Source organism: Nyctereutes procyonoides, unplaced genomic scaffold (assembly GCF_905146905.1).
Source record: "Nyctereutes procyonoides isolate TBG_1078 unplaced genomic scaffold, NYPRO_anot_genome, whole genome shotgun sequence".
NCBI classification, from domain to species: domain Eukaryota; kingdom Metazoa; phylum Chordata; class Mammalia; order Carnivora; family Canidae; genus Nyctereutes; species Nyctereutes procyonoides.
In genome coordinates this window covers 15,740,171-15,762,217 of record NW_026575033.1, presented here as the reverse complement: position 1 = coordinate 15,762,217, position 22,047 = coordinate 15,740,171, and the positions used below count along the sequence as shown (strand labels likewise).

The following is a 22,047-nucleotide window of genomic DNA, read 5'->3' as shown; positions in this document are numbered from 1 at the left end:
GTAGTGTTTTTCATATGTATTCTGTATCCTTATTGATTTTTCTGAGAGTTAAAATCTTGAGTGATGACTATAGATCGCTTTATTTTTTACTTCATTCCTGTCAGTTTTTGGTTCATGTATTTTGAAATTGTTGGTTGCCTGTCTTTTTTTTTTTTTTTAGATTTTATTTATTTATTTGAGAGAGAGAGAGAAAGAGCACATTCAGACATATGAGTAGAGGGAGAGGCAGGAGGGAGAGGGCGAAGCAGACTCCCTGCTGAGCATGGAGCCAATGCTGGGCTCCATCTCAGGACCCTGAGATCATAACCTGAGCCAAAGCCATACGCTTAAACTACTGAACCACCCAGGCACCCCAGTTGCCTGTCTTCTTAATGAACTGTTTATCATTAGGAAATAATAAGCACAAATTATCTATACTAATACTTCATCTTAAAATCCACTTTTATATTCATATAGCTTTCTTATGAAAGCATGGTTTTTCTTTAACCTAAATATGTCTTTATACTTAAAGAATATCTCATGTAAACAGCATGTAGATGAATCTTATTTTCCTTTTAAATTTGCCCATTCTGACAATCTCTACTGTTAAATTGGAATATTTATTTTATTCACATATAATTACTGTTAAGTTTGATTTTAGGGACATGATTTTTCTGTTTTCACTAGCTCTATTTTCCTTTCCATTTTTCTCCTCCATTGCCTGCTTTCTTTGGGATTAATCAAGTATGTTTTAGCATTGCTTTTTATCTCCTCTATTGGCTTTTGAGCTGAAATTATCATTTTTTAGTGGTTCCTCCAGGGTTATAGCATGCATCCTTAACTTACATAGTCTACTTTGATATTATGATACTTAATATATAATAGCATATTTCCACTTACCTTCTATTTTTGTTATAGTTGTCATTTTACTTTTACATATATTATCAATCCCACATTTTTATTATTTTTGCTAAATTGTAAGCTATTCTTCCAGTTCTGTTTTGCTATGTAACAAATTGCCCTAAAACTTGGTAGGTTAAAACAACAGCCTATTTATCATATATTACAATTTTATGGATCATAAATTTGAGTGTCATCAATTTGATTCTGTGATTCTTCTCCACATGGTGTTTAGTGTGGTAAGTGTTTAGCTGGTAAATGGCCTGTCCAAAGAACCCAGTATCCACACAGATATTCTCATGGTGGAGGGTGGTTGAGATGGGTTGTTCTCTTTCCCTGTAGTCCCAGCACCTCTGCACATGGTTTCTCCAGCCAGCCAGCCAGACATCTTGCCTGAAAGCTCAGGGTTTAATGAGACCAACACTGAAGCTATGTCTTCTTAAATGCTAGTCCTAGAACTGTTGGTAGTCACTTCTCCAGGTATCTTTGGATTAAAGCAGGCACAGGCCATCAGAAATTCAGAGGGAGAGGAAATTGATCCTACAACTTTATTGAAGATAAATATTTTTCAGTCATTTTAACCTATAACTATTGTTTTTTCTTTTAGCTCAAATTTTAGATTTTTTTTTAGTAAGAGCATCTTCACCGTTTGCAAGATTATTTCTGAGTTGCAAAAATTCTTTCTTCATGTTTTTTCTGTATTACCATGTTTTTCCCCTGTATTCTCCCATTCAGTCTTGGCTGCCACAACCAGACAGGTAGAAAGTGTGAGAATACTTTGTTCTTGCATCTGAAGTAGAAACCTCAGCAGCAGACATAACTGCTCCAGATCTGTCAGAGGCCTACTTTTGGTTTTTAAGATATTAATAAATTAGAAATAAATCAGCCTTTTATGTATGCCACCATACTTGTTATGTCTGATACTCATCACTTATTTGTGTAAATCATATTTCCATCAGGTATTATTTCCTCAAAGTAAATAATGAAATAAGCTATTTTTACATAAAGGACAAATTGGTGATTTTGATACCAGCAGACCTGCAGGGTGAGAAAACTAAAGGATATTCTTTAGGTTAAATGGAAACGATAGCAAATGGAAAGTTGAATCTTTAGGAAGGGCTAATAGAATCAGAAATGATAAATATGGGAGTAAATATTAGAAAACAGACAGTTTTCCTCTATGTTTAGTTAAAACGCATCAGACTGTTATAAGTGAAAATTATTATGTTGTGGGACTGGTAATACTGTTCACTCTTCAACAAAACAAAGGTTAGGGACACTGATACCCATGCAGTCAAAAAGTTGTGTATAACTTTTGACACCCCCAAATCTTAACTAGTAATAGTCTACTAGTGACCAGAAGCCTTACTAATAATATAGACAGTTGATTAACACATAGTTTTATATATTTATTATATACTGTATTTTTACAATAAAGAAAGTGTTATTAATAAAATCATAAGGAAGATAAAATACATTTATAGTACTATACTGTATTTATTGAAAAAAATCTGTTTATAAATGGACCCATGCAGTTCAAACCTATGTTGTTCAGGGATCAACTGTATATGTAGATGTAGTACATATGACAACTATAGCATGAAGGATGAGTGGGGCAAAGGTACTTTACATCATTGCAGAATTTATGTATTTTATATAATGTCATAAAACTTTAACTCTAAATAGACTGTGAAAAGTTAGATATATAGTGTAATCCCTGAAGCAACACTAAAGAGATATGCATAAGGCATAGCTTTGAAGCCAATAAACAAATTAAAATTGAATTTTAAAAATTATCCAAAAGAAGATAAGATAGGAAGAACAAAAAAGCCAAAGAAACTACAGGGAAAAAAAATAAAACAGTAGATCTTTATCCACCTGTATCCAACTTATAGCACAGATTGTCAGAATGAATAGAAACAAACAAAAAAACCCCCAAGATTTATCTATCTGTTGTCTCTAGAGACCACTATAAATATAAAGACACAGTAAGGTAAATAAATAGAAAAATATATACTGTGAAACATATGTATAAGACTAGACTGGCTACATTAATACCGAATAAAGTAAACTTCAAGACAACCAGTATCACTTGAAGTAAAGATTAGCTTTTCATAATGATGAAAGAATTGATTTATCAGAATGATACAACAATCACAAATACTATATGAGCTATGTATTTGAAGCAATAATTCACAGAATTAAAGATACAAATATCAGCAATCATTATTGGAGATTTTACATCCCTCTCTCAGCAGTTGATAACTAGACAACAAAGATCAGTAAGATATAGAAGATGTGAACAGTATTAACCACCTTGATCTGGTAGATATTTATAGAACATTATATACAGCAATGGCAGCAGAATACGCTTTCTTTTCAAAGGCACATGGTACATTCACTTAGATAAATTGTATGCTGGGGGTATAAAACATTTCAATACATTTAAAAGAGTTGAATTCACAAAGAGTGTGTTCCCTGACCACAGTGAAGTTAAATTAGAAATCAATAAGAATTAGATATAAAGGAAAACCTTAAATATTTGAAAACATAAAAACATACTTCTAAATAATCCATGGGTGAGAAAACAATATCACAAGAAAAATTAGCAAATCTTGCAAACTGAATGATGGTGAGAAAAGAATATTTCAAAATTTGTGAACTGTCAGCTAAAGCAAAACTATGGCTTTAAATGTTTATATTAGAAAATGCAAAAGGTCTAAAAATCAATGACCTAAGAGTCCATTTTATGGAGCTAAAAAAAAGTAGAGTAAATTATTAAATTTTTTTTAATTTTTATTTATTTATAATAGTCACAGAGAGAGAGAGAGAGAGAGAGAGAGAGAGAGAGGCAGAGACATAGGCAGAGGGAGAAGCAGGCTCCATGCACCGGGAGCCCGACATGGGATTCGATCCAGGGTCTCCAGGATCGCGCCCTGGGCCAAAGGCAGGCGCTAAACCGCTGTGCCACCCAGGGATCCCAAAAATAGAGTAAATTAAATCCTAAGTAAATAGAGGGGAAATCCCTGGGTGGCTCAGTGGTTTAGCGCCTGAGCGCGTGATCCTGGAGTCCTGGGATCGAGTCCCACCTTAGGCTCCCTGCATGGAGCCTGCTTCTCCCTCTGCCTGTGTCTCTGCCTCTCTCTTTCCTGTGTCTTTCATGAATAAATAAATAAAATCTTAAAAAAAAAGTAAATAGAAAATGGGGAAATCAGGCAGATGAGGTGAGAGACTTTTACCAATATCTTGAATGAAAAGTGAGAGACTTTTATTACCAATATCTTGAATGAAGAATTATTGCTATATATCCTGTAAACATTTAAATATAAAAAGGGTATATTTTTGAAGAATTTTATGCCAGTAAGCTCAGCCACTTAGACAACACGGACACATTTTTGAAAAACACAATTTACCAACACTGACATCAGATGAAGCAGAAAATCTGAATAGCCCTATATAGTAAAGAAATTGAACTTGTTATTAAAAACCTTACCAAAGAGAAAACATTAAGCTTAGGTGGTTTTACTGATGAATTCTGTCAAACATTTAAAGAAGTAATATCAACCTTAAGTTCTTACAGAAAATGGAAAAGAAGGAATAATTCCTAACCCATTTCATGAGGCCAGCATAATCCTAAACCTAATTAAGACATTATTTAAAAAAATAAAATTACAGACCAATATCGCTCATGAATAGGGACATAAAAATGCTTAACATAATTTTAGCAAATCAAATCAAGTAATATATGAAGATGTAATACATCATGACCACACCAGATATATCCTAGAAAAACAAAGCTGATATAACATTCAAAACATCAATCAATGTAATTCACATTACACAGAATAAAGGAGAAAAAACATATTAACAGATTCTGAAAAATTATTTGACTACATTCAGTACTCTTTCAAGTTTAAAAAAAAAACAAAACAATCTTTAAGTAAATCATACATGGAAGAAAACCTTTTCAGTCTATTAAACGGCATCTATGAAAACCTATGGCTAGTATTGTACTTAATGATGAAAATCTGACCATGTTCCTTAGATCTGGAAAAAGTAAGGAGTGTACATTTGGACTACTTCTATTCATCATGGACAAAACTGTCCTAGCCATTGCAGTTAGGTAAGAAAAAGAAATTAAAAGCATACAGATTAAAAAGGAAGAAGCAAAGCTTTCTTATAGATGGCATGAATATTGTGTGAAAAGTGCTAGGACGCCTACAAAACAACCCTATATAACCAAAAGATTAATATAGCAAGGTTGCAGGATATAAGGTCAATGTATAAAATTTAATTGTATTTTTATACATGAGTAGCAAACAATTCGAAAATGAAAATTAGGACACCTCCGTGTCTCAGTTAGTTAAGCACCTGACTCCTGGTTTTGGCTTAGGTCATGATCTCAGGGTCATGACATCGAGCCCTGCATTGGGCTCTCTGCTCAGTGTGAAGTCTGCTTGAAATTCTTTCTCCTGCCCCCTACTTGCATTCTTTCTCCTCTCTCTCAAAGAAATAAAATCTTAAAAAAAAAGAATATGCAAATTAAAAATAATTACCTTTTTTAAAAGATTTATTTATGTATTCATGAGAGACAGAAAGAGGCAGAGACATAGGCAGAGGGAGAAACAGGCTCCCTGTAGGCCAATGTGGGACTCTATCCTGAAACTCCGGGATCATGCCCTGAGCCAAAGGCAGATGCTCAACCGCTGAGCCACCCAGGATCCCAAAAATAATAACTTTTACAACAGAGTAAAAAAAAGCCTTGTAATACTTAGGAAAAAATATGCAAAAGACACATAGGATCTATACATTGATCACTCAAAATATTTCTGTGAGAAACTAAAGAAAACCTAAATCATGCATTATACCATAACTACAAATTGAAAGGAATCATTATTGTTGGGATCCCTGGGTGGCGCAGCGGTTTGGCGCTTGCCTTTGGCCCAGGGCGCGATCCTGGAGACCCCGGATCGAATCCCACGTCGGGCTCCCGGTGCATGGAGCCTGCTTCTCCCTCTGCCTATGTCTCTGCCTCTCTCTCTCTCTCTCTCTCTCTGTGTGTGTGACTATCATAAATAAATAAAAATTAAAAAAAAGGAATCATTGTTAAGATACTAGTTCTTACTGAATTGAAATATAACTTTATTTGAATATGAATCATAATTCCAGTAGGGATTTTTTTGGGTAAAAATTGATAATCTGATTTAAAAATGGAAAAGACCTAGAATATAAAAGGACTTAGAATAAAGCAATCTTGAAAAACTACAACAAAATTGGAAGAAACTATCTGACCTCAAGACTTAATATACAGCTACAATAATCAGTATGTTACTATCATAAAGGTTGACCAATAGATCGATGGAACAGAGTATCCTAATACTGGACCCACACATTTGTGTTCACTTGATTTTCAATAAATCACCAGAGCAAACTTATTGGGAAACAAATCTTTTCTATAAATGGTCTTTGAATATCTGGATATCCAAATGGAAAACAATGAATTTTGACTCCTTACTCATACCATATAAAAATTAATTCAATATGGAGCATAGACAGATCTATATTATAAAACTAAAACTATAAAGCTTCTAGAATAGCACTGTTTAGTAGAACTTTCTGCAGTGTTAGGAATGTCCTATATTTGCATCCATTGTCTAATGTAGTAGCTGCTAGTCATTATGTAGTTGAGTTTTTGAAATCTGTCTATTGTAACAGGAAGTTAATTTTAAATTTTATTTAACTTTAGTTTATATTTAGATAGACTAATGGCTATATATGTCTATGTAGACCGGTCTAATGGGCTATATAGGACAGGACAGCTCTAGAAGAAAGCATAGGAAAATGTCTTCTTAAGCTGAGGGTGGGCACCTGTTCCTTAGACACAGAAAACAATAACTATAAAAGAAAGAATAGGTGAATTCGACTCATCAAAAATTAAAACTTTTGCTATCAAAACATACTAGTAAGAGAGCAAATTGGCAAAATATAGATGGGGAGAAAATATTTGCAAAACAAATATGCTGACAAAATTCTGGTATTACAAGATACAGTGAAATGATAGGACACTTGCACCCCAACGTTCATAGCAGAGTGTCCACAATAGCCAAACTGTGGAAGAAGCCATGTTGTCCTTCAACAGATGAATAGATAAAGAAGATGTGGTGTGTGTCCACACACACAATGGAATATTACTGAACCATCAGAAAGGATGAATACCTACCATTTGCTTTAACATGGATGGAATGGAGGGTACTATGCTGAGTGAAATAAGTCAGTTGGAGAAAAACAATTATAATATGGTTTCGCTCATATGTGGAATATAAGAAATAGTGAAAGGGACCTTAGGGGAAGAAGGGGAAACTGAGTGGGGAAAAGTCAGAGAGGAAGACAAACCGTGAGACTCCTGACTCTGGGAAACAAAAAAAGGGTTGCAGAAGGGGAGGTGGGTGGTGGGATGGGGTAACTGGATGACAGGGATTAAGGAGGGCACATGATAAAATGAGCCCTGGGTGTTACACTGTATGCTGGCAAATTGAATTTAAATAAAAATGTAAAATAAAAAAATAATAAAATTCTGGTATTATAGATAATAAAGAACCCCTAAAGATCAATACCAAAAAGATCTGCAGTCCAGTTAAAATGGAGATAAAAATACTTGAACAGACACTTCACAAAGGAAGATATGCAAGTGACCAACAAGCACCAAAAAAAAAAAATGCTTAACATAATTTGTTATAGAAATGCAAATTAAAGTATGAGGTACTACCATATATACCTCAGAAAGGCCAAAATGCTAAAATTAAAACTGCTGACAATATTAAATGTTATCAAGGCTTTGAAACAATAGGAACTCTCATACACTGATGGTGGGAGTGTACAATCATACTATTTTGGGCAAAGTACTACCAGTTTCTTATATATTTATAAAATTAACCCATTAATTCTATTCTTCGATATGTTCCCAGAGAAATAAAAACATGCATTCACAAAAAGATGTACAGATTGATCTAGCAGTTTTATTCATAATGACGAAAAACTGGAAACAGTGGAAGTGTTTATCAGTAAGAGAATGGATAAATAAACTGTGGCATATTTATACTATGGAATACTATTACTCAATAAAAAGGAACAGATTACTGATAATGAACAAATCTCAAAAATATTGTGCTTAGTGAAAGAAATCTTATATCAAATGGTATATAAGTTTTGACTTATATGAAGTTCAGAGACAGGCAAAACTAATATGAGATGGAAAAATATCAGAAATGTCCCTTTTGATAAGATTGGGAAGGAATATAAGGAACTTTCAGGAGTTGTGATAATGTTAATTAGGGTTTTTGTTACATAGTTTTGTGCATTTGTCAAAACTCAACCTTTAAGATTTGTATATTTGTTTTATGTAACTTTTATTTGAAAAAAATAATTAACTTTCTAGCTAATATGTTTAAGAGTTTAGTGTCTTAAGTTTACAATTTACTTTGAAATGCTTCAGTATAATAAAATGGATCACTGTATGGCCAGTGGGATGATTCATATGTGACAAAGCATCTTCATTGTATATTCTAGGTAGGTGCAGTATATATATGTTCTCTTTACAAATTCTTCTTTCAGCTTTTAAGAATTAATATCTTAAATTCTTTCAGTCTTTCTGTGTCTTTGAACATTTTCCTAATGAATGTTGGAAAAAATGTAATATGATTTTTTTAGTGTAAAAGTGACTTGTACCCAGCAAAAATATTTGGGAAATATAAAAAAATGAAAAGCCCAACCATCCAGAAGTAACTATTACTTGATGGTTTTGCTTTCAAGTCTTTTTATGTGCTTTATTTTTACTTTAATGTCTGTGATCATATTTTATATATTTCCTTATGTTTTATACTTATATCCTATAAAATATTCTGTTTTTCCCAAGTAAGGTTTATAGCATATCATTTCCACTGCCAGATAGTATTCTACTGAGTTAGGATACTATAGATTACTTAAGTACCCATCTATTTTGTGTGTTTAGGGTTTTTTTTATGTCTTACTGATATACCACTATAATGGATATTATTTCGCAGAAAGTTTGTTCTGTGTTTTAGGCCCTTGTAAGTGGAAGTACCACATCAAAGGGTATGAAAAATTTCAAAGTAAAATAAAATAAAAAAAAGAAAAATTTCAAAGCTCTTCATACACATTGTCAAATTGTTGACCTTTTTTCTAGAATAGTCCCTGAGATACCTCTATAGAACCCTAAAAGAGGTTGCTCAAAGTTTAGTTAAGACACCACTGACCTAGAATATTTGAGTTATTCACAGGCTATATATCAAATTGCATTTTCTTAAAGATTTTCTTCTGAGAGAGAGTGAGAGCATAAAAAAGAGAGGAAGACACAGAACTCCTAGAAGACTCCCTATTTTTTAATGGATTTTTTTTTTCCATTTTGAGGCCACAGATTCCTGCTGGTAGTTGGCAGAACCACCGTTTGACTACGTGTGTGTGTGTGTGTGTGTGTGTGTGTGTGTGTGTGTGTGAAGGTAATGAACAAATCTGTTCAGCACAAAACAGGTGTTTAATAATGTTGGTTAAATGAATGCATGCATAAATGAAGGTACCAAAGGCTTAGATTTACATTTCCTGTGCATTTCCTCTCAGAACTGTGAAAGATGGGCAGCCCCGGTGGTGCAGCGGTTTAGCGCCTCCTGCAGCCCAGGGCATGATCCTGGAGTCCTGGGATCGAGTCCCATGTCAGGCTCTCTGCATGGAGCTTGCTTCTCCCTCTGCCTGTATCTCTGCCTCTCTCTCTCACTCTCTGCATCTCTATGAATGAATGAATGAATGAATAAAGAAATAAATAAAACTGTGAAAGACTTAGGTTATCAGGCTGATACTAGCCTGAACGATGTTCTCATTTGCATATTGGTTTTTTGTTTCGTTCTCATATCTGCCTCATGAAGAAAGCAGCTTTCTGATTTTTCTTTGGCTCAGAACACAGAGTTACATGTAAAGCCCATGTAATTACAAGATACTAACTGATCTGTTTTTGGAAGTGTGGTCCAGGTCACAGTGACATGAATTGTCTCTTGTTTTTTGTCTTCTAGGCTCTAGTGTGAATCACAAAAGCACTTATGTGTAGCATGCCTCTCTATCCTCTGAGGGAGGTTTCCACAGGCAGGGTCATCCTCCACATTGCAGCAGGCCCGGGGCAAGGGAACTGGGGCTACCGTCACCACAAACATTGTGCTTGACAGCAGTGTGAGCTGATGCCCTAGGAAGCTTTGTGGTTCCAGGGCCTGGGGAAGCTGCTGGCTTATGGGGACATGGCCTTTCTGTGAAAGAGACTAGATGGGAAGGAGGTAGTTCCTCTGAAAACAAACCCAACAGGAAGGATCGTTTGTCCTTGTGTATAAGGAAGAAAATGAGACTAATTATCCTTATTTATTATAATTCTCTGCTCAGAGAACGAATCAAGTATTGCTGTGAGCAGCTGCGTACTCTGTTGCCATATATAAAGGGGAGAAAGAATGACACGGCTTCTATTCTTGAGGCAACCGTTGATTATGTGAAGTACATCCGGGAGAAAATCCCTCCAGCTATTATGGGCCAGGTATTTGACTCCAAGCCCTTGAATTTTATCCTCATATATAGTGCTTTAAAGCCATAGTTTTATTTTTTATAATTGGAAATATATGTGTGTTTGTATATATGAAAAAATATCTGTCTCTAAAAAGATTTCTCTCTCTCTCTCTCTTAGATTACAGAGGTACTTCAGAGCAATAGGAGGTTTTGTAAGAAACAGCAAATGTCCATCCAGCTGTCCTTTCCAGGCACAATCATGGCACAAAGGTATGATGAGGGCTCTTGTGCACTGGAAGTTGGCTTGTTACTTTCCTCTGATGCTAATGCTAGAAGTATTGTAGACAGACACTGAACCCACCTGTAATGAAAACTCAGGTATTTCATTCAGAATCAGTGAGCTTGGGAAGCCCCGGTGGATCAGCGGTTTAGCACCGCCTTTAGTCCAGGACATGATCCTGGAGACCCGGGATCGAGTCCCACATCGGGCTCCCTGCATGGAGCCTGCTTCTCCCTCTGCCTGTGTCTCTGCCTCTGTGTGTGTGTGTCTCATGAATAAATAAATAAAAATCTTAAAAAAAAAAAGAATTAGTGAGCTTGGGGTGCCTAGGTGGCTCAGTCATTTAAATATCCAGATCTTGATTTCAGCTCAAATCATGATCTCAGAGTGATGAGACCAAGCCCTGCATTGGGATCTGCCCTGGCCATGGAGCCTGCTTGAGATTCTCTCTCTCTCTCTCTCTCTCTGCCCCTCTAAGCGCCCCCCTCACCATGCATACACACATGTGCAAGCACTCTCTCTGTCTCAAAATCAGTGAACTCTTCCCATTGTCAATGTGTGTCATTTAGTCACAGTGATAAAATATATAATATTCTCAGTCCCATGATCCTTTCATCATTTGACTCACTTCTATTTCTCCTCTTAAAAATTCCAAAGATCTTTTTTTTTTTTAAAGGTTTTTTATTTATTTATTTACGATAGTCACAGAGAGAGAGAGAGAGGCAGAGACACAGGCAGAGGGAGAAGCAGGCTCCATGCACCGGGAGCCCGATGTGGGATTCGATCCCGGGTCTCCAGGATCGTGCCCTGGGCCAAAGGCAGGCGCCAAACCGCTGCGCCACCCAGGGATCCCCCAAAGATCTTAAAGTAATGTTTTATCTGTAGTGATGATCATGACTGGCAGACCCACAGGGGCAGGATGCATTCTAGCATTCCTCTGTTATAGGAGGTCATGGGCCCTGGAGCAGTCCAGACCTGTTTTAGTTGGGAGTTTTTGAAGAATATGCTAATACAAAATGTGACATGCCAAATGAATGTCCCTTATTTAATATTATTAGAATACATAGGCAAGGAAAAACTATAAAGCAAATCATTCCTCCATACCCGAAACTATCATCATGAATCCTATTCAAACCATTTGTTCTTATGCCTAAATCATCCATAGTTTAGGCTCTGTGGACTTGAGTGATAGTAGAACAACTGAACTCAGCAGTGTGCATGTTGTCTTCCTTGAGAATTGTATAAAGTGTTTTTTTTTTTTTTTTGTCATTTAAGGGAAAATGGTGTGTTGACAAGCACTTATTCACCTATGAGAGGGATCAGATTCCTGGCTAATAAGTGCTTGAATGTGTACTCTGTTCCTGCCTCAGGGGGCTCCTTGGATGAACCTGTAAGAGGTGAGTTCCACCTGATAACCTGTGTGGTTATAGTATGCTTGGGTTACGTGGATGTCCTATGCACTCCTGTGTTCCTGTACATTCACTGCTGTAGCCGGGGAAAGGAGTAGGGCTAGAAGGTTATACCATGAGTCCTTTTGGTGTTGCCTGTTTCAGGTACACAAGATGGCCACAGGCATTCATATGGTGTTATCTCAGAAATTGAGCTCAAAATTGACCATTGTTACTGGAAAGCTCATCTTCTTTTTATGGAGGAGTAATTGACATATAACATTATATTAGCTTCAGGTATACAAGATGACGATTTGTTATTTATATACAGTGTGAAATGGGGATCCCTGGGTGGCGCAGCGGTTTGGCGCCTCCCTTTGGCCCAGGGCGCGATCCTGGAGACCTGGGATCGAATCCCACTTCGGGCTTCCGGTGTATGGAGCCTGCTTCTCCCTCTGCCTGTGTCTCTGCCTCTCTCTCTCTCTCTCTTTCTCTGTGACTATCATAAATAAATTTAAAAAAAATTTATATGCAGTGTGAAATGATCACCGCAGTAAGTCTGCTTAACATCTGTCAACAAGATTATAATATTCTTTTTCTTGTGATGAGAACTTTTAAGATCTAGTCCCTCAGCAACTTTCAAATATATAGTATAGTAGTATTGATTGTAATCACCATGCTGTACACTATATCCCCATGACTTTTCTATTTTGTACCAGGAAGTTTTATACCTGGTTGAAGTATATACCAGTTTGACTGGTTTCACCCATTTCATCCCCCAAGCCCCATCTCTGGAAACCACCAGTTCTGTGTATCTCTGAGCTTGATTTTTATATGCTTATTTTTTGAGATTCTAAGATCATACAGTATTTCTCTAACTTATTTCACAAAGCATAATGCCCTTAAGGTCCATCTATATTGTCATAAATGGCAAGATTTCATTCTTTTTTATGGCTGAATAATATTTCAGTGTGTGTGTGTTTATAGATCTATATCTATCACATTTTCTATCAATGGATACTTAGGTTCTTGGCACTTGTCAATGATGCTGCAATGAACAAAGAGGTGCTTATATCTCTTTGAGTTAGTATTTTTATATTCTTTGGATAAATACCCAGAAATAGGATTGCTGGATCATATAGTAACACTATTTTAATTTTTTTGAGGAACCTCCATACTGTTTTCCAGTGGCTACATCAATTTACATCCCCACCAACAGTTCACAAGTATATATATCCTTACCAACACTTATTATCTCTTATCTTTTTGATAATAGCTATTCTAATGGGTGTGAGGTAATATCTCATTGTGGTTTTGATTTACATTTCCTTGATGATTAATGATGTTGAGTATCTTAGCCATTAGCCACTTTATGTCTTCTTTGGAAAAATGCCTATTTAGATGCTCTATCCATGTTTAAATCAGTTTGTTTCTTTGATATTGACTTATAGGAGTTCTTTATGTATTTTGGATATTAACCCCTTACCAGATATATGACTTGCAAATGTTTTCTCCCATCCCATAGGTTTCCTTTTCATTTGATTGATGGTTTCCTTTGCTGTGCAGAAGATTTTTGGCTTGATATTACAGTCCCACTTGTCTATTTTTGCTTTTGTTGCCTTTCCTTTTGGTGTCAAATCCACAAAATCATCTCCAAGACCAGTGTCAAGAAGCTTACTCCCTGTTTTCTTCTAGGAGTTTTATGGTTTCAGGTTTTATGTTTAGTCTTCAATCTATTTTGAGTTAATTTTTGTGTATGGTGTAAGATAGGCATCCAGTTTCATTCTTTTGCATATTACTGATCGATGATAAGCACATAGGTGACTTGGTTACATGAATACAATCTAAAGGAAAGGGAAGTACTCAAATTAATTGAGTACTAACTATGTACTGAACATTTAGCATATTGACTATTTACCTCCTTCACATCTTTGCTAACATGTCACCTTCTCAGTGAGTCTCAACCACTCATTTAAAACTGCATACTCCTTTCCAGCATCACATAGTGCATGAGACTTCTTATATACTTTCTCTACTCTATTTTTTTTCCTAGCACATATTTCCTTCTAATATTCTTTACTTGGATATGGTCCTTTTTTATTAAAATTAATTAATTAATTAATTAATTATATAGATCTTGGATATGGTCTTTTTTATTAAAATTTTTTATTTATTTTTATAGATCTTACTTACTCATGAGAGAGATACGGGGTGGGGGGGGGGGAATCAGGCTCCCTATAAGGAGCCCCATGCAGGACTCAATCCCAGATCCCAGGATCACGCCCTGAGCCAAAGGCAGATGCTTAACCACTGAGCCACCCAGGTGTCCCACTTGGATATTTCTTATTGCCTGTCTTCTCCCACTGGAATAACAATTCTGTGAAGACAGGGGATTTTTTTTTTTTTTGCCTGTTCTGTTCATTGCTGTATTTCTAGTACCTAGAACAATGACTAGCATACAGTCTGTACTCAAGAAACCTTCCCTGTATGCATATTCCTTGTGGAACAAGTATTTACCCACTGGGAGGCATTACTTATGTTATAAAGTCCAGGCATGCCCATGTACTTGTAGAAATAAGAAGATAGAAAAAAGCAGAGCCAGAGTAAAAGCACACTGCTACCAGCTTGTGACTTTTCTATTCTTGAAGGTTATTCTTCACTGAGAGCCCAGTAAGGTACCGCACTGCTAATCTTCATGTTGGTTGCTAGGTGACAGGACACGCTTACCTCTGTCTTCCGTGCCCAGGTCTGAGGTCACTCTTGTGCTGACTTCTTTGAAAGGATTCCACTTGTTTACTTCACTTCCCCTTATCTGGGAATGTTCTTTCCATGCTGTGCCTGGAGAACTCCCTTAGTTCTCAGCTTAAATGTCCCTCCTTGAAAAATGGGGGTACGAGGATAAAGATGCTTCCTTATTCTTACGAAGCTGGCAAATTAGTAGCAGAGAAAGTTACAAAAGCAAAATATGATTCCTGTGGTACTTCGAATGCTATAGTAGAGGCACTGTGCATAAAGCGGACGTAGTCAAAGCCATAGGAACAAATGATGTTACTAGGGATGCTGACTAAAGTCAAAAGAGAAAGAGACCAAAAATAGAATATAACTCTCCTTGTTCTAAAATCAAATTAAGCTTCAGGGTGTTTTATTAGTTAATTTAGACTTTTCTCCTGACTTAGGGGAGAAGGGAGAAGAAGAGAGGAAAAAGTAGCCACGAGCCATGATTAATCTACTTCAAGGAGTGGTGGCTGAATATCATCCAGAATGATTATGTCAGCTTGGATTAAATTAGCAAGAGGTCACGCCCCAGGCATATGCCTGTCAGTGTTACCTCTTGGACATCCAGTGCTTACTTCTGCGTTCTCACTATTTATGTTCTGCAGAAACTCTGAAGCACTGTTTTCCTGGTGCTAAGTTCAGGCCTCTCTGTGCCCCAGTGTCTCTCAGTTTTCATCACCTAAAGCAGCTGCTCCCGTGAAGACACAGATATGCTAGGACCATAGACTTTACGCCATGTTCAACTTGGAGAAGACCTTGAAGGTCGTTGAGTCAGACCCTCCAATTTGAATTTTATTTATACATGGTTTTCTATTTGGAAAGCAATATTAGTCCTTCATGAGCCCAGCTAATCACTGTTCGTTTTTTTTTTTTTTTTTTTTTTTTTATAAATTAATTTTTATTGGTGTTCAATTTACCAACATACAGAATAACACCCAGTGCTCATCCCATCAAGTGTCCCCCTCAGTGCCCGTCACCCATTCACCCCCACCCCCCGCCCTCCTCCCCCTCCACCACCCCTAGTTCATTTCCCAGAGTTAGAAGTCTTTATGTTCTGTCTCCCTTTCTGATATTTCTCACACATTTCTTCTCCCTTCCCTTATATTCCCTTTCGCTATTATTCCTATTCCCCAAATGAATGAGAACATACACTGTTTGTCCTTCTCCGGTTACTGTGGCCAAGTTCAAAAAGGGTGTTGCCTGAGTTCTTCTCTGGGATTTTGATGGAATCTTGTCTCACATTTAGATCTTTCATCCATTTTGAGTTTATCTTTGTGTATGGTGCATGAGAGTGGTCCAGTTTCATTCTTCTGCATGTGGATGTCCAATTTTCCCAGCACCATTTATTGAAGAGACTGTCTTTCTTCTAGTGGATCGTCTTTCCTCCTTTATCGTATATTAGTTGAGCATAAAGTTCAGGGTCCACTTCTGGGTTCTCTGTTCTGTTCCATTGATCTATATGTCTGTTTTTGTGCCAGTACCACACTGTCTTGATGAACACAGCTTTGTAGTACAACCTGAAATCTGGCATTGTGATGCCCCCAGATATGGTTTTCTTTTTTTAAAATTCCCCTGGCTGTTTGGGGTCTTTTCTGATTCCACACGAATCTTAAAATAATTTGTTCTAAGTCTCTGAAGAAAGTCCATGGTACTCTGCGCCTTTTGATGGGGTCATTAAGCCCATTCACGTTCAGAGTTACTATTGACAGATATGAGTTTAGTGTCATCATGATATCTATTTAGTCCTTGTTTTTGTGGATTGTTCCACTGACCTTCTTCTTAAAGGGGAGTTTTAAGAGTCCCCCTTAAAATTTCTTGCAGAGCTGGTTTGGAGGTCACATATTCTTTCAGTTCCTGCCTGTCTTGGAAGCTCTTTATCTCTCCTTCCATTTTGAATGAGAGCCTTGCTGGATAAAGTATTCTTGGTTGCATGTTCTTCTCATTTAGGACCCTGAATATATCCTGCCAGCCCTTTCTGGCCTGCCACGTCTCTGTGGAGAGGTCTGCTGTTACCCTAATATTCCTCCCCATGAAAGTCAGGGACTTCTTGCCTCTTGCTGCTTTAAGGATCTTCTCTTTATCTTTGGAATTTGCAAGCTTCACTATTAGATGTCGAGGTGTTGAACGGTTTTTATTGATTTTAGGGGGGGATCTCTCTATTTCCTGGATCTGAATGCCTGTTTCCCTTCCCAGATTGGGAAAGTTTTCAGCTAGGATTTGTTCAAATACATATTCTGGCCCTCTGTCCCTTTCGGCGCCCTCGGGAACCCCAATTAAACGTAGGTTTTTCTTCCTTAGAGTGTCATTTATTTGCCTTAATCTGTCTTCATGGTTCTTTAATTGTTTATCTCTTTTTTCCTCAGTTTCCCTCTTTGCCATTAACTTGTCTTCTATGTCACTCACTCGTTCTTCCACCTCGTTAACCCTCGTCGTTAGGACTTCTAGTTTGGATTGCATCTCATTCAGTTGATTTTTAATTTCTGCCTGATTGGATCTAAATTCTGCAGTCATGAAGTCTCGTGAGGCCTTAATGCTTTTTTCTAGAGCCACCAATAGCTGTAGAATAGTGCTTCTGAATTGGCTTTCTGACATTGAAGTGTAATCCAGATTCTGTAACTCTGTGGGAGAGAGGGCTGTTTCTGATTCTTTCTTTTGAGGTGAGGTTTTCCTTCTAGTCATTTTGCTCAGTGCAGAGTGGCCAAAAACAAGTTGTATTGGAACACGGGGGAGTATCACTGGTCCGTCCAGCTGGTCTTCTGGGGGAGGGGCCTGCTGTGCTGATTTTCAGGTGTTAGCACTTGGGGGAGCTGCTCTGCCCCTGCCTGTTGCCGGGCTCAGCGGGGGTTGTTTACCCCGCCAGGCCCCAGGAGGAACAGTTGCAGTTGCTATGGCAACTCTGGAAGCCTGGATTCAGCCTCCGCAGGAACTACCGGGCTCGGGGCTCTCGGCTCTCCGTCCGCAGGGCCTGAGCTCCGGGGCGGGGCCACTGATCTGCTCAGCTCGGGGCAGGAGCGTCCTCGCTGTCTCGGGCCCTCCCGGCCTCTGCCTGTCCCGGGGGAGGCCGGATCCTGGGCTGTGTCCCGGCGCCCTGTGCTCCGGGGCCTGCGCTGTGGGATTCGCGCTCCCGCCCCGCAGCTCCCTCCCTGGAGCCGCTCCCGAGCCCCTCCGAGCTGCTCCGGTCGGTCCCCGCCGTGCGCGCTGCAGCCCTTAGGGAGCTCGGAGCACTCTCCTGCGCTCGCAGGTGTCTGTTAGTGTCCCCGGGAGCCCGAGGGCATCCCCGCTCTCCTGGGTCCTGCTCCAACTCCCTGCGAGCCCGTTTCCGCCCGCCCGGGAAGGTTGGTGCAGCTCCTGCTCCTCCGGGACGGGGCTCTCCTGTCCTGGGGACACTCGCCCCGGCCTCAGCCCGGCTCCTCGCGGGCCCCTCCCCCTTGGAGGCCTTTTGTTTCTTTATTTCTTTTTCCCCGTCTTCCTACCTTGATAGAAGCGCGAACTCTTCTCACTGTAGCATTCCAGCTGGTCTCTCTTTACATCTCAGGCCGAATTCGTAAATTTTCAGGATGGTTTGAAGGTTATCTAGGTAATTTGGTGTGGACAGGTGACTCGGGGACCCTGCTCTTCCGCCATCTTGCCCCTCCCTCACTGTTCGTTTTTAATATATTTCCTTCAAGTCTTTTTCTGGGTATATTTTTCTACAATAGTACTCACATTGGACATCCTGACTTTATTGCCTTCTTCTTGTACTTAACATCATGTCATATATACTTTAATTTTTTATTTTGTAGCCCTTACCACCATTTTAATGAATTTAGTGGTTTATCAAATAATTTCTAGAAAAGTCTTCTTAATGATCTTCCAGTTGCTACTTTTAGTGTTTGTAGTTTTGTGGGGAGAGTGATTCTATCTATAATATAGGAGATATTTCCCTATGCATAGATTTTTCTATATTTTGGACTTTTCCTTGGGCTAGATACCTGGAAGTGTGTAATGAATGAGTTCCAGAATGTCAGCACATAATATAACTCATAATGCAGGTTGCCAAATTGTTTTTGAAAGAGTCCTGGAACAGTTAAAATCAGTTAAGTCTTCCAAAGTCACTTTCACCACCTCGGTCAGTAAATTGAAGGCTGGATGAGTGAAATGACCTTGTGATGTCACCAGGTGTCTGTTAATGTCTGACTTGTAACACAGAAGCACTGATCTAGTTCAGTGTTTAGATTTTATTAGGTTCCCTTACCTGTTTTTTCCCATAAATCTCTGTACATATTTGCCAAAATGATTTTTCACAAATATTCTAGATACATTTGTATATAAAATAGACAAAAATGTCTTTACTTTCATTATTATTAATATCCAAAAGAAAATAAGTAGGTATTCACAGTGTTACTTCAGATTCAGATTGGTAATGTTCATAACATATTTTTAAATCTTTTCATGCATTGTAGTTACCGTATAGAATATAGATATATAATTATACAACCCACTTCGTTGAAAGAAAATCAGCCAAACTTTGTGACTGACTAGAGTTCTACTTTCCAACATTCTTCCTTGCTTTGTAGGGGTCATAGGGATAGCCACAATTTTCATTATGGTGAAAGCCACACACACATACATACACACACAGGCACAGATATCTGATGCTCCTCTAAACTCTGTCTTTTGGGGCACCTGGGTGGCTCAGTGGATGAGCGTCTGCCTTTGGCTCAGGTCATGATCCCAGGGTCCTGGGATTGAGTTGTGCATCAGGCTCCCTGCAGGGAGCCTGCTTCTCCCTCTGCCTATGTCTCTGCCTCTCTCTCTCTCTTTATCTCTCATAGATAGATAGATAGATAGATAGATAGATAGATAGATAGATAGATAAATTATTTATTTAAAAAAATAAAATAAACTCTGTCTTTTGATGACATAGTAACACTGATTTATAGTATGTGTGTTGCACTAGCTGCCACTGCTAAAAAGTTGACTGTATTTTTCCATCAGCATTGGAGTATATGAGTAGGATAAATTTATAACATGAGGAAATTAAATAGAGGACAATTGATTTCAGTACAGTAATTCCAAGTTACAGAGTTGTGAATACTGATGGGTATTTGTTTTCTATTTTCTTAAAGGTCAGTCCAGCTCTACTTCAGAGAATGCAATTGGTGATATGTATAAAACTCGAATTCCCAGCAAAGCTCTCTCTCTTAATTCTTTCCATGCTGTCAGATACTATTCTAAAGTCATCCCTTCCTATGATGCAGCTGCCATAACAAATCAGAACATTTCAGTTCATTTTCCATCAGCTGTTCCTAAAGTCTCAAAGTTTCTTCCTCAGCACTGCAATTCTGTGCTGGGCCAGACGTGCACAACACATCCCAACTGTCTGGTAAGTCCTCTGGGATCTTCAATCAGATTGGATTCTTTCATTCCAGCCATTAGGGTCCTCTAGCTTGTATTTCATTGTTAGTAGTCTGATCAGAAGTCTTTTAGATTGGGACCAGATGCATTTAACGCAGGCTCTCACTCCCCATACTGCAGGGCTGGTATTTAGATATCCAGAATTAGTAAATCTGGATGTGGCACTGCTAAGTGTGACCGTTAGTGGCCAAGTGGGACCTGATTTCCTCCAGAGCCCCTCCAGCCGCTCTGCTTCTATGATGCCACATCCCATTTCACCAGCCTCCCCCTCAACTGGCCCCCTAACTGCCTGCTTCTTTATCTCTTTGGCTGGGAGTAGTCAGTCATACTAAATGAAAATCTGATCTTCCAACATGAATTGGGCTGATTTCAGATTCTAGATGTCCTCGTATCACAGATATTTATGGAGCATCCATTCTGTTCTAGCATTGTGGTAAGCACCAAGAATATAGTGTATAGAAAGATGTGATCCCTGCCTTAGTGTGATAGGGATGCAGACATAGAAGCAAGCAATTGTGATGCCCCCTGGGGCATGTAGATGGAGCACTCTAGTATATGTAGTATAATCTAGAAATATACTATCTAAGCTGAGATCTGAAGAATAAGAATTAGCCAAGTAGAGCTATTGGGAGTAAGGAGGGCAAAAGGATTCTAGGCAGATGAATAGGTATATATAAACAATGTTATTTTAAAAAAAATGTTCCAAGTTTTTATTTTATTTAAATTCTTGTTAGTTATATAAACAGTGGTATCTTTATTTTTTGGAAGAATTATCCCATTTTAGGAGAAGATCCAAACCAGCCTGGCCTTTTTAAATAGACTTCTGATAACCATAATATAGTTACTAATACTTTTGCATATTAATAATAGCCAACATGTTTTGAGCACTCAATAAGTAATGTGCTAAATACTATGTGTACTTAATGTGGATGATCTAATGAATCCTTGAAACAATCCTTTGAGGTAGGTGCTATTATTATTTTCCATACATCTTTAAAATGGGAATAATAATGACCTTCCCAAAAAACATTTATGAGAAAAATATTTTAAAGATAATACAAAGAAATTTTGAAATATAAATTATCTACATTTATAATACTGTTCCTAATGATCATCAGTATACCAACAGTAAAACCAGGGTAAATGAAAAAGATTGAAACTTTTTTTCAAGTGTAGACCTATACTTCTATGTGTAGTTTTTTTGTTGGAGAATTGTTGTAAGACAACAGTTACTTTTAATAACAATAAAAATACACATTTTAATGGGCTTATTCACCTGAAGATTCCAAATGATTTTATAAATCATTTCATATTGCTTTAGGACATAGAAAATATATTTGTGACATTATGAGTAAGAACAGGCCAGGATTCAATTAATGTGATTTTCTTTCCCCTTTGCAGCAACAGTTTTGGGCATATTAATAGCACATGTTTGAAATTCACACTCTAGACCACCTGTTGGTTGCAGTTTGACAATACAGGAAGAATGGAACAAAGACTGATCTTGAAAGCTACACCCAGAGACCTAATATCAAAAGAGTTTGCACTCTGTGGCTTCTGATAAATGTGCTAAAAGCTTCTGCATATAGATAGCAAAAGTGCTAGCCATCCACTTTCACTTATCTTCATATATACTTGGTTCTCCCACAGCCAGAGCACCACAAAAACAAATGGCCTGGTGACCTGGACTTTTTTTTTTTTTTCAAAAAAGATTCCACAATTTATGATCCACTATAAGGAAGGTCCAGATTAGGGAGGTACTTTGATGCTCCA

The 22,047-nt window shown here is 37.8% G+C and overlaps 1 protein-coding gene across 1 annotated transcript in view; it reads left to right on the top strand.

The window, feature by feature from the left end:
* The window catches only part of SOHLH2 (spermatogenesis and oogenesis specific basic helix-loop-helix 2), a 55,453-nt gene extending 33,656 nt beyond the window's left edge, over positions 1-21,797 (top strand). Inside the window, exons 7-11 of the mRNA XM_055317350.1 lie at positions 10,318-10,465; positions 10,613-10,704; positions 11,990-12,111; positions 19,986-20,242; positions 21,676-21,797. Of these exons, the coding sequence (XP_055173325.1) occupies positions 10,318-10,465; positions 10,613-10,704; positions 11,990-12,111; positions 19,986-20,242; positions 21,676-21,696 (640 nt within the window). The 3' untranslated portion in view covers positions 21,697-21,797. The remainder of the gene's footprint in view (positions 1-10,317; positions 10,466-10,612; positions 10,705-11,989; positions 12,112-19,985; positions 20,243-21,675) is intronic.
* Positions 21,798-22,047: the final 250 nt, after the last annotated feature.